The 12800-nt window shown below is 45.0% G+C and overlaps 1 protein-coding gene across 8 annotated transcripts in view; it reads right to left on the bottom strand.

Annotated features, from left to right (window-relative positions):
• ENOX1 (ecto-NOX disulfide-thiol exchanger 1) overlaps window positions 1-12800 on the bottom strand; it is a 291224-nt gene that overhangs the window by 77519 nt on the left and 200905 nt on the right. For all 8 annotated transcript variants that reach the window (XM_081917831.1, XM_081917828.1, XM_081917832.1 and 5 more), the window contains 3 exons: window positions 10514-10687; window positions 9127-9333; window positions 2172-2405 (listed from right to left, as the gene is read on the bottom strand). In XM_081917831.1, the coding sequence (XP_081773957.1) occupies window positions 2172-2405; window positions 9127-9333; window positions 10514-10687 (615 nt within the window). The remainder of the gene's footprint in view (window positions 1-2171; window positions 2406-9126; window positions 9334-10513; window positions 10688-12800) is intronic.

The raw sequence follows: 12800 nt of genomic DNA on the forward strand, positions 1-12800 counted from the left end.
GCATTCGGAACACCCGCCCACCTCTCCCTACTTTTAGGGCTTTGCGCTTGACCTTGCTATGCCGTCGTCTGTCGTTGGGACAGGGGCACGGCAGGAATTTCCCCCACTTGGCTAACTGGCTGTTGCCATTGGGGTTTTGCCTGCCACGTAGCAAATTGTCACAACTTGTAAGGTTGCAGATAGGCTCTGGTTCTGGTGATAGGGATGGGAGAACACTCTCGCCATCCCTATGTGAAGGGTATTCCGTTAAAGGAATCCAGGGACTCGATGGTTTGGTCAACCCCTGAGAGGGGGTTGTGCCCGTGCCTGAGTCCAGGGGGACACTTGGGTGGTGGAGATAGCCTGTTCCCGGCTTTCCACTTATCCAGGTGTTCAGCCTACGCTGACCTATGATGGTGCCCTGGGTCAGCGCTACCTGCATGGCAGGGAGCTAGTCGAACCAGAGCCTATGCAACCAGTCACTTTCTGTAATCAATAAAGTTGTGGCCTAAATTCTGCCAAAAACCAAACCAAAAATTTGAGTCATGTGTGAATTTATTTAGGGGGGAGCTTTCTGGGTCTGAACACACAAATATGACCCAACCCATTGGTCCTTTTTGCCTACAAAATTGCCACAGCGCATTTATCAAGCTGGGTATCCCCTATTGCAGCCATCTCATTGGCCGTGTGATCCTGGACAATGCCTCTTGCTCTGTATGAGCTTAGCGTCGGTTCCCAAACTTTTTTCCACCAGAGACCACTTGAAAATTGCTGAGGGACTTGGTGGACCATGTAAAGTTTTTCTGTCTGTTGTAGAAATGGTACCATACTGCCTAGGTGCTGTGTGATTTTTAACAATATTTGAAATCAGCAGCCGAGGAGGAGGAGGAGGAGGAGGAGGAGGAGGAGGAGAACAGCAGTGAATCCTTTGTGGGATGAACCCAACTGCCTCCCACGTTGTGAACAACAGTGACGGATAAAAGAATCTGGAAGCTGAGCAGTTAATTATCTTACACCTACCCACCATGTGTGCATTTTTAGTTGTTATTCTTATTCTTCTTATTCTTATATTTTTATTTCATTCTATGTAATTTTACAATAGATAGCATATAATAAACAAGAACTGTTACAAACATCTTGACTCTCTTTGCATTATTCACCCCTAAGTGCATTCAGGATATCATGTGTGAAAGGAAAATACATTGCCATTATTTTTAAGCACATGTACCGTATTTCTCCATGTATAACACACACACACACACCCTGTATTTTTCGGGACTCCAAATTAAGAAAATGGGATTGCTGAGCTTTTTGCAGGAAGGATTGCCCAGAGTTGTTTTGAGCCAATCAAAACCATCCTTTGCTGCAGCCACCAATAACACGCCGAGTAGCCGCTGACAATCTCTGGCTCGCAGCAGCAACCAATCCCACATCCCCTCTATGCACTATCCGTGTATAAGATGACCCCATTTTTTTTACATAATTTTTAAAATACAGAACATCATCCTATACACAGAAAAGTACGGTCCATGCATTTGGTTAAATGTTTGTTCCTAGACTTATTTTTTTAAACACACACACACACACACACATTGAGAGAGACCCATGTGGCAGCAGTGGAGAGAGAGAGGAGGCAGAGTGTCTTGTTTGGTATGCCTGCCTCTTTTGCTACAGGCTAAAGCCTGCACTAGGGATGTGGGTGGCGCTGTGGGTTAAACCACAGAGCCTAGGACTTGCCGATCAGAAGGTCGGCGGTTCGAATCCCCACGACGGGGTGAGCTCCCATTGCTCGGTCCCTGCTCCTGCCCACCTAGCAGTTCGAAAGCACGTCAAAGTGCAAGTAGATTAATAGGTACCTCTCCGGCAGGAAGGTAAACAGCGTTTCCGTGCGCTGCTCTGGTTCGCCAGAAGTGGCTTAGTCATGCTGGCCACATGACCCGGAAGCTGTACGCCGGCTCCCTCGGCCTATAGAGCGAGATGAGCACCGCAACCCCAGAGTCGGTCACGACTGGACCTAATGGTCAGGGGTCCCTTTACCTTTACCTAACAACCTGCACTATCACACCTGAACAGCTATAGGGAAGTTAAGAGTGAGACATGCTTTGTTACCCATTAATATGCACACAACTTATTGCGACAGAGTTGTAGATTTATCAACCTTCCGATAAAATGGCTGGGAAACGTCCCGTTACCTTTCAGTTTTTCTGCCAGCAAAGTTGCTTCGTGTTCCGAATAATGCATTATGGCGGGCGGAGATGGGGGCCGCATCCGATCTTCTTCCATTTTGCGCCGGTGACGCTCCTCTCGGGCCAGCATCCGCTGCTTACATTCCCATTCATAAAAGTCATCTCTTGCCTGTGCAAAATCAACATGAAGTCGGCCTGAATCTTTCTTGTCTGTACTAGATCCTAATCTCATGCGATAACCTGGAAACAACAAGCAAAAACCACGTCAGGTCTCCTTTCCTTTATTTATGTCCATATGCGTTCGCATCGTATCAGTGAGTTAACATTTATGCTTGCTGGTTTGCTTGAAGCCTGCCTATTAAAACGGTGGTTTCATTATGTGGAAAACAAGAAGCCAACAGCACGCCATCCAGATATAAAAAGAGGAAGAGAGGGTTGTAGGCTGCTTCACTCCTTGAACTGGCTGCTACAAATACTCCATATGTGAAACCCATTGTCTGAGTTTGCTGTCTTCCTCCTCTCTCTCACCTCCTCCTCTCTCTCAGCACCTTTTCCCACCTTTGAAGGTCACCCGGAAACTACAACTAATCCAGAATGCGGCAGCTAGACTGGTGACTGGGAGTGGCCGCCGAGACCATATACCTCCGGTCTTGAAAGATCTACACTGGCTCCCAGTACGTTTCCAAGCACAATTCAAATTGTTGGTGCTGACCTTTAAAGCCCTAAACTGCCTCGGTCCGGTATACCTGAAGGAGCGTCTCCACCTCCATCGTTCTACGCGGACATTGAGGTCCAGCGTCGAGGGCCTTCTGGCGGTTCCCTCGCTGCGAGAAGCCAAGTTACAGGGAACCAGGCTGAGGGCCTTCTCGGTGGTGGCGCCTGCCCTGTGGAACGCCCTCCCATCAGATGTCAAAGAGAAGAACAACTACCAAACTTTTAGAAGACATCTAAAGGCAGCCCTGTCTAGGGAAGCTTTTAATGTTTAATAGGTTTTTGTATTTTAGTGTTTTGTTGGAAGCCGCCCAGAGTGGCTGGGGAAACCCAGCCAGATGGACGGGATATTATTATTATTATTATTATTATTATTATTATTATTATTATTATTATTAACAATAATAATAATAATAAATCATGTCATATTTTAGACTGTTAACTTGCCCTCTTATTGCTATTTGTAACTATTAGACCAGGGTTTCCCAAACTTGGGTCTCCAGCTGTTGTTGGACTACAACTTTCATCTGCCGGCATCCTTCGGGGGTCGAGAAGCCAGCTGGCTAGCCCCCAGCTGGATCATGCCCTTCCAGCCTTGATAATCCCTTTACCTCAGGTGTGACGTAAATCAACGACTCAGGCTTCAAAGCCTGAGCACACTTTATCAGCAGAGCAAACTGCGCAAACAGAAGAGGCGTGAGGCTTGTGGAAACATACTAACAAGCTACAGATTTATTAAGCATAAATCAGGACAAAGAAACATGTTGTCTCTCTTTCTGTCTCCTCAGAGAGAGAGGCAAAAGCAATACACAGTGGATGTTTCCAGCAAACTGTGCTGGAATGTAAACAGACATGTGACATGTAACAATCTCACACGTCTGCAACGTAAGGTGGAATGGAAAATCCCAACACCATCATGCCTAGCTAGCAAGATCAGTGGTCAGGGAAGATGGAAACTGTAGTCCAAAAACAGCTGGAGACCCAAGATTGGGAAACCCTGCATTGGACTAAAAATGGTTAACAATGGCTTAAATAAAGAAATGCACCCATCTGCATTTTGAAGGCACATAACACTTCTGTTGAGCCAAATGTGGTGTCAATAATAGAGGAAAACAGACTGATATTGTGAATGTGATCCCTGTGCTTTCACACAGCAGTTTATTGCGGATTTGGTGTTGCACACCCATGCAAGTTTTTGCATCATCCACACAACATCCTCATCAAAATGCCACATCTTTAATTCAGATTCACCACTTGTTGGGTGTGTGCATATATATATATATATATATATATATATATATATATATATATATATGGTTTTAATGGGGAAACAGTACGGCACAACATTTTAATGAGGAAAACATGTGGATGCTGCATAAAACTTGCCTTCAGGAGCAGCAACAACTCCACAATAAACTGACATCCCTGGTTAAAATGAACTTTTTATTGCTTCCTAATAGCTTACTTATCCGTCTTTGCTTATCCCCCCCCCATATATTTTATTAAAGTTTGAAAAAAGATATACAAAAGTTAATATCAAATACCCAGTATCTTTTTAATATATCAAAGATAAAAAACCTAATCTACATAAAATGCAAACCAAGAAGTGGAAAAGAAGAAAAAAGAGAAATAAATAAAAATTGGAAAACAGAAAAAAATGAGAACTTCTGATTCTTTGCCAGCTATATATTCTAATCACCCACTCCAATGTAACGCCCAAATTTTCTGCATTCTATTTTCTTCCTAGAACCCAGATATAACAATTCTTTTTCTTTTTCATGCAAGAAGAAGAGGTTTCCAATCTTTAGTAAATATCAACATTGATTTTTCTGTAATTAAACATGTCAACTCCCCCATGGTAGGTAATGATGAACCCTTCTATTTTTGTGTATATAAGTCTTGCTGCTGTGATCATATATTGAAATAATGTTCCATGGTCCTTTTCTAATTGTATTTCCATTATTCCTACCAGGAAAAGTTCTGTCTTCAATGGAATGTTAACCTTTAAAATCTTCTGCATCAATGTATGTACTGCATGGGTTTCTCAAAAATACCTCATGTCAGATGAATCTCATTTCTTTCTTTTTTTTGATGGAGTTACAAGCTTGGTGGATCAGGGGAATGCTGTGGACATAGTACATCTTGATTTCAGTAAGGCTTTTAACAAAGTCCCCCATGATATTCTTGTGAGGAAGGTGGTAAAATGTGGGCTGGAAGAGGTAACTGTTGGGTAGATTTGTAGCTGGTTGACTGACCAAACCCAAAGAGTACTCATTAATGGTTCCTCATTATCTTGGGGGAAAGTGACATGTGGGGTACTGCAGGGTTCTGTCCTGGGCCCGTTGTTGTTCAACGTCTTCATAAACCATTTGGATGAAGTAATTGAGAGGATGCTCATCCAATACAGTGGTGCCCCGCAAGACAAACGCCTCGTAAGACGGAAAACCCGCTAGACGAAAGGGTTTTCTGTTTTGGAGGCGCTTCGCAAAACGAATTTCCCTATGGGGTTGCTTCGCAAGACGAAAAAATCTTGCGAGTTACCATGGTTTTCCCCCCCCCCGCTTTTTCCGCCCTTTTCCCAAGCCGCTAAGCCGCTTAACAGCTGATCCGCTGATAAGCCGCTTAACAGCTGATTGCTAGAAGCCGCTAGACCGCTGTAGCGCTAATCCGCTAAGCTGTCAATGGGCTTGCTTCGCAAGATGAAATAACCGCTAGACGAAGAGAATCGCGGAACGGATTCTTTTCGTCTTGCAAGGCACCACTGTATACAGATGACACCAAACTAAGAGGGGTAGCTAATGCCACAGAAGACAGAATCAGAATTCAAAATGCCCTTAACAGATTGGATAACTGGCTGCAAGCTAACAAAATGAAATTCAGTAGGGACAAATGTAAGGTTCTGCACTTAGACAGGAAGAACCAAATACACAAAAATAAGACGAGGAACACCTGGCTTACTAGCAGTACATGTAAAAAGGATCTAGGGGTCTTGGTGGAACACAAGCTTAACATGAGTCAACCTTCCGATGCAGCAGCAAAAAAGCTAGGGATATTATAGGCTGCATCAATCAAAATCTATTGTCCAGATCAAGGGAAGTAATAGTACTGTTCTATTCTGCCTTGGTCAGACCACACCTGGAATATTGTGTCCAATTCTGGGCACCACAGTTTAAGAAGGATGTTGACAAGCTGCAAGGTGTGTAGAGGAGGGCGACCAAGATGATCAGGGGTCTGGAAACCAAGCCTTATGAAATACGGTTGAATGAGCTGGGTATGTTTAGCCTGGAAAAGAAGAGACTGACAGGAGATATGAGAGCCATCTTCAAATACTGAAAGGGCCGTCACAAGGAAGATGGAGCAAGCCTACTACTTCCTTTTTTTGATGATTTTCCCCCACATACGATGGCATAAACTGGCAAGTAAATGAAAGATGTGAGAATTCAATCCGTGTGGCCCTGTTTACATCAGAAACCTCAATGGCGTGTGTGGGACTTCTGTGAGGAGAGCATATCTAGGACTGGGTGTGTGATCCACCTTTATACTGTAAACGACAGCAACAGAGCTTTATCCTCATGTACCATGAAGACTGTAGTCGCAATAACTTACGTATTCTATTTTTATGTCTCTTGTCTATTACAGGCTTGAAAAATTACACTCTTCAGAATGTTTTATGTTTGAAAACATAATAAAGATCATCTAGGAAAAACAGTAATTCAGTGCAATTAAAACAAAGCATCTGCCGAACCCACGGCAGCTTCTCTGTCACACTAGAAGCTAGAACTTTGCTACATTATTTTAGGAAAATTAAGCCTGGGAGGAGACCCAGTAAATACAAAGCTATTTTCCTCTTTCTGGTATTGTTTGAGATACGGTGGAATGAGTATTCTAGCGTAATACGATGCAGTAACAGTTTGGGATCTTCACATAGGTTATGAGGGGTTCTCCTCATGATTCCATTGTAGGACCTGGTTTGCATGTGTGAGGAGCATCCCAAAGGAGATGGTTGGACTTAGGGAGGAAGAGAGGGGAACTAGCCCTGTTGTGTATCAGGAGCGGGTTGTGTGGAGAGAGTCTCTTCCTTTAAATTCCTGGGAGTTTACCTTGGTGAAGACCTCACTTGGAAAAACAATATAACTCAGGTGGTTCGGAAGGCCCAACAGAGACTCCATTTCCTCAGGGTCTCGCAAAAGAACAATGTTAAACAACAATTGATGACCTCCTTCGACCGGTCCACAATAGGAGGTGTCCTCTCATATTGTATCACACTGTGGTACATTGGCTTGACAGCCACGGACAGAAAGTCTTTACAGAGGGTGGTGAACACAGCGCATGATATCATCGGCTGTCCCCTGAGCCTGCTAGATGACATCGCAAGGGATCGATGCCTTAGGAGAGCAAGAAAAATTCTCAGGGACGATTCACACCTCAGCCAGCACCTCTTTAATCTTCTACCCTCAGGCAGGAGATATAGAAGTATAGCCAGTCGTACCAACAGGCTAAAACAGTGTTTCCCAAACTTTTTTGGGCAACGGCACACCTGTTTACTGAAAAAAAATCTCACGGCACACCACCATTAAAGCCCCGCCCCGTGACGTCAGCGCGCAGCGTCACGCCGGGAGGGACGCACGAAAGTGAAAGTTTTTTCCCTCCCCCTTGCCGGGGAACCTCCAAGCTTTGGGGGTGGGAGGAGGCAGCAGAGCGAGGGACTGAGGGACGGCGGCAACTGAGGCGGCGGCGGCTGTTGTGGTGGTGGCGGCGATAGCGGGCGGAGGAGGGGGCGGCGGCGGGGCTTGAGGAGCCGTCGCCGGGAGTTGCTGCTGCTGTTGTTGCTGCTGCTGCCCGGACATGCCGGCCTCCTCCTCCTCCGCTGTCTCGCGCTCCTCCCTTTTGCACGCGCTGCCCCGCCGCTCGGCACCACCACCGCGGAGCCGCCCCCGGCTCGACGCGGATCCTCGCCGCCGCCGCCTCTCACCGCCCGACTCGCCCGCCTCCCTCCCACGGCACACCAGCCAATGTCTGACGGCACAGTAGTGTGCCGCGGAACACCGGTTGGGAAACACTGGGCTAAAAAACAGTTTCTATCTGTGGGCTGTTAGGCTGCTGAACGGAAAATAATATAGTGCAACTGACTTTCGGGGTTGGTGTGTTGTGTGACAAGCAGACAGACTGCAATGAGATTGAGTGTTTGTGGAGGGAGGGAGGCTCGGTTAATTTCATTGTACACAGGTTGTACATTGACAATAAAGGTATTATTATTATTATTATTATTATTATTATTATTATTATTATTAATGTCTTAAGTGGTACAGTCCATTTGACTCACTTCTACCTCATTCCCATTCATTTTGCTGCACGTGCAAACCAGGTCTTACACTGGGGTCATTACCTGTGTAATAACACAACCACAGATGTGCACATTAAGCACAGATGGACATATCCCAAAGTGATATATTTATACCCCGTGTTTACAGCCTCGCCTCTTCTGATCTTGCTCATTAGCGTGCCTGGTTTATCCACTTGCATCAATGACCCAGTTCTGATCCATCGTCTACACGGCGATTTTTATGCCTGCTCAACTGGGCGATATCCTTAGATGCCCTTTGCAACTGCAGCTGTAAAGATTCTGCCTATTCCCATATTTTAAAAATACTTTGCACTGCCCGCATCCTCTCCTAGAATTAGGAAATCCATCGGCTAAGAAGACAGAAGACCGATTGAGAGATATATTTGACTTAGCCAATTTCAGTAAGTCAGGTAAGTTTGATTGGGACTCGGCTGTTTATAAAGAATGCAGTACAGGCTACTGATATCAAAACCAGCTGTCCTGACTGAATAGGGCCAGTACCATATATAAAAACCCTATATGAAACAATGGTTTTTGGCACCGTTTGGGGAGCCTATCTTCTCTACTGAATTATCACAGAGCAGCAGAAAACAGGGGAAAGTTCTGGTGAACATAGGAACAAGACCATAGGAATGGCTCCAGCAGATCAGGTGAATGGTCCCTCGAGTCGAGCATCCTGTGCTCACAGAATCCTGTGAAACAGCCCCCTTCACACCTGGAATTCAGAGGAATACCATACATTAGGGATCAAGGAATTGTGACTGTGCCCTTGCAGTTTCTGTCCCAAACTCCTGAGCTTTGCAAACACTTGCTCCGATAAAGGTTAAAGAACATAACAGCAAATCAACATCGCAAAATGCAAATGAGAAGCCGCAAAGAAAACCCATTAAAGGATGTGACAAATACCAGAAAGGTAAATGGCTTTATCGACCATGAACTCTTCAGCAAAACGGATATGACAAAAATTCTTCTTGCTTTTCCGAATTGCTGTGATGTCACCGCACTGCTCAAAGACTTCCTGAATAATTTCCTCAGTAGCGTTTTCTGGCAATCCCCCAACAAACACGGTTTTACATCCAGGTGGCCTCTCTCTTGTTGAAGGTGGCGGAAGATCTAAGAGAAAAATTAAAGTTCTCACTTGCTTTCCTATTCAGCCCCATAATTCATTTCAGACATAAAATAAATTGCTTAAATAAAAGTTTAACATTGAATAATCAGAAAGGCATCTAATCATATCAAGTCCTCACAGAAGTTATTTGGGTATTAAAATATTAATCAGCTGACACCACAGATTTCTGCCATTAAGACGGGAATTATGTGCTCAGTGCTGTTTGCTTTATCAGCTCCCAATTAATCAAAGCATTTTTTGTTCAGGTGAAGATCATCACAATGAACAAAAGGTAAAAAAAAAATCAAATCAAAATGACACAAAACCTATCACATAAAAGTCCTATCACAAAAAAAACAACTGGCGAGGTGGGGGAGGAGAGTCTACTAAAAGGGGGTGAAGACTAAACCTGTGGCTGCAGCAACAAGCGAATAAGGATCCCCTAGACGGGGACTGGGGCAAATATTGGACCTGCAGAGAAGTTTCAGCTCAGTGGCAGAACATCTGCTTGGTGTGTGGAATAAGAAGCCAGCTTCAATCTCCAGGTAGGATAGGGAGTGTCCCCTTGTTTGTGAAGCCCTGGAGAGATGCTGGCAGCCCTGAGCTACATAGACCAAGGTACAGTGGTACCTCGGGTTACATACGCTTCAGGTTACATACACTTCAGGTTACAGGCTCCACTAACCCAGAAATAGTACCTCGGGTTAAGAACTTTGCTTCAGGATGAGAGCAAAAATCGTGTTCTGGCGGCGTGGCGGCAGCAGGAGGCTCCATTAGCTAAAGTGGTGCTTCAGGTTAAGAACAGTTTCAGGTTAAGAACGGACCCCTGGAACGAATTAAGTACTTAACCCGAGGTACCACTGTATAAAGTGAAAGCTCCCTATGTTGTGGGATGCTAATATATCAGAGCTGTGCTAAGGGGAGGAAGGAAGGAAGGAAGGAAGGAAGGAAGGAAGGAAGGAAGGAAGGAAGGAAGGAAGGAAGGAAGGAAGGAAGGAAGGAAGGAAGGAAGGAAGGAAGGAAGTTTGCCTCATGTTATCCAAATTGTGAAGTCTTTTTCCCTGTGGAAACGCTAAGTTAAGGGATAACTAAATTGCCATTGTTACCCTGGGTAAAAACCGATTACGACAGCCTGAACTGGACTAATGATTTGGAGCATTAATTAAATTAACGAAGCACACTTACTTGGATTTGGAGGGAAGAGCGTGCAGCTTTTGCAGTGAATTATTTCTTTGATGACAGGCACCTCCGCTGGTGGCGGCTGGGCTACTAATCCCATACTTGACAACATGGGGTTAACTGGAGTTATTCCGGTGACCATGTTGATGTTTGGATCAAAGCCTCGTACACAAATTGAATCTGCAAACATAGAAAATAAAATATTTGCTTTAGCACCTTTGAAATGACTTTTGGCCTTCTTGCGGAGATCATCTTGCTTTAGATTTATTGTTAAGAAATCATTGTTTGCTCACATGCACCCAAAACCTAAACCTGACATTAACCCCATTCGGCGTTTCAGCCAAGCACTGAGGCAGAGGCTGGGGGGGGGGGGGAGAGAGAAAACCCAAATATGCAGGAAGAAGGAAAGAGTATATAAATTTAGGATAGTACTGGATAGTACAATTAATGGTCACGGTTCTGTGAAATTCTTGATGGCTGTGTAAAAAAATGGCCGCTACTCTTGTACAGGCTCCATTCATTTCACTGGTGCCTATGTGGGAAAACGTCCAGCTAAACCGTATCCTGCACTGTAAGGCTGCTTTAATTAAAAGTCAGTATTGCTTGTACCCACATGAATCAGATGGAAGGGGTTGTGTATAAGACTTGGCATCTTCTCTGTCACATCATGAATCTTTGCACCTGGAAGATGGCACACCTCCCGGGATATCTTGTTTTCTCGGCACACTGGTGCCTCTATCTCGCTCAGTAGGGAGTCACCTACCACCGCCACTCGTCTCTGCCCCCTCTGGGGAATGGTAGGAATCTGTACACTGTACCTTCCAAACCCACCTCAGAGTGTTCTGAGGTCTGCAGCTGCATGGTGCTAACTCCCTAGCAAGAGTTTAAAAGCCACAAAAGCAAGCAGGTGATCTATATCTTTTCCCACCCCACACAAACAGCTCAGATAAGCAACCAGCCTTGCATTTTTATTAGGGATTGTAGGGACAGACCTGCCAAAAAAGTTGAAAAACATCTTCATGCATGCGACAACGGCCGCGAGAGTTCTGGTAGCACAAGGATGGAAGACTGAAGAAACCCCAACTAAAGAATCATGGCAAGAAAAATTGATGGACTATGCAGAACTGGCAAAACTGACATATAAGCTACGGGACAAGGATAACTGTGACTTTAAGGATGAATGGGAACCCTTTACAAAGTATCTGAAGACGCAACAAAGCGAACTGGACTCCTTGGCAGGATTTGAATAAACATTCACAAACCTTTTATTGATAATAATCAGCTAAATAGTTTGAGGATCTATACAACTTTGTAACATGCAGAAAACAGCATTCTTAGAGAAACCAAAGACTGGAACTGAGGGAAGTCGGGGTGGGGTGGGTTTTGTGCGGGAGGGAGGAAAAATGGGGGTGGGAAACAAGGATGATATGTTTTTGGATAATATGTCTTGTTATAATTTTGAATAATAATAATAAAAAAAAGATAAGCAACCAGCCTTGATCCAAAAAACACAGTCTCCTCCACCAAACCCTTGAAAATAGCCCTGTTGACATGTCCTGGTCATGAGGTCCCAGAGGCTGCTCACCCTATGACTAACCTCTCTACCACCTTTGCCAAAAAAGGAGTCTTGGTGACCGGTCTGTTGTTCTTACACTTCACTGGGTGTCTAGAGTAGGCTTTTACCACCCTCTTTAATAACAGTGGGTATCACTCCATCATTGCAAGTATCCATTTACCATTCTTCTGACCCATTCACACCATCTAGGCCAGCTTTAATACGCCAGGAAGGATAAAAATCTAATGAGCATATGGTTGGATAAAAAGGTAAAGGGACCCCTGACCATTAGGTCCAGTCAAGGCCGACTCTGGGGTTGCGGCACTCATCTTGCTTTATTGGCCGAGGGAGCCGGTGTACAGCTTCCAGGTCATGTGGCCAGCATGACTAAGCCACTTCTGGCGAACCAGAGCAGCGCACGGAAACGCCGTTTACCTTCTCGTCAGAGCGGTACCTATTCATCTACTTGCACTTTGATGTGCTTTTGAACTGCATTGTTGGAAGGAGCAGGGACCGAGCAACGGGAGCTCACCCCATCGCGGGGATTCGAACCGCCAACCTTCTGATTGACAAGTCCTAGGCTCAGTGGTTTAACCCACAGCGCCACCTGCGTCCCTATGTGGTTGGATACATTGCTGCAAATATCCTGTCCACATCCTAAGGCTGTATGAACTGGAACTAATCTGACAACAATGGGCTTGACGTTGTGTAAGACACCTCGGCTGGCATCTGAGGAGC

The sequence above is a fragment of the Podarcis melisellensis genome (genome assembly GCF_964234715.1).
Source record: "Podarcis melisellensis genome assembly, chromosome: 7".
Taxonomy (NCBI): domain Eukaryota; kingdom Metazoa; phylum Chordata; class Lepidosauria; order Squamata; family Lacertidae; genus Podarcis; species Podarcis melisellensis.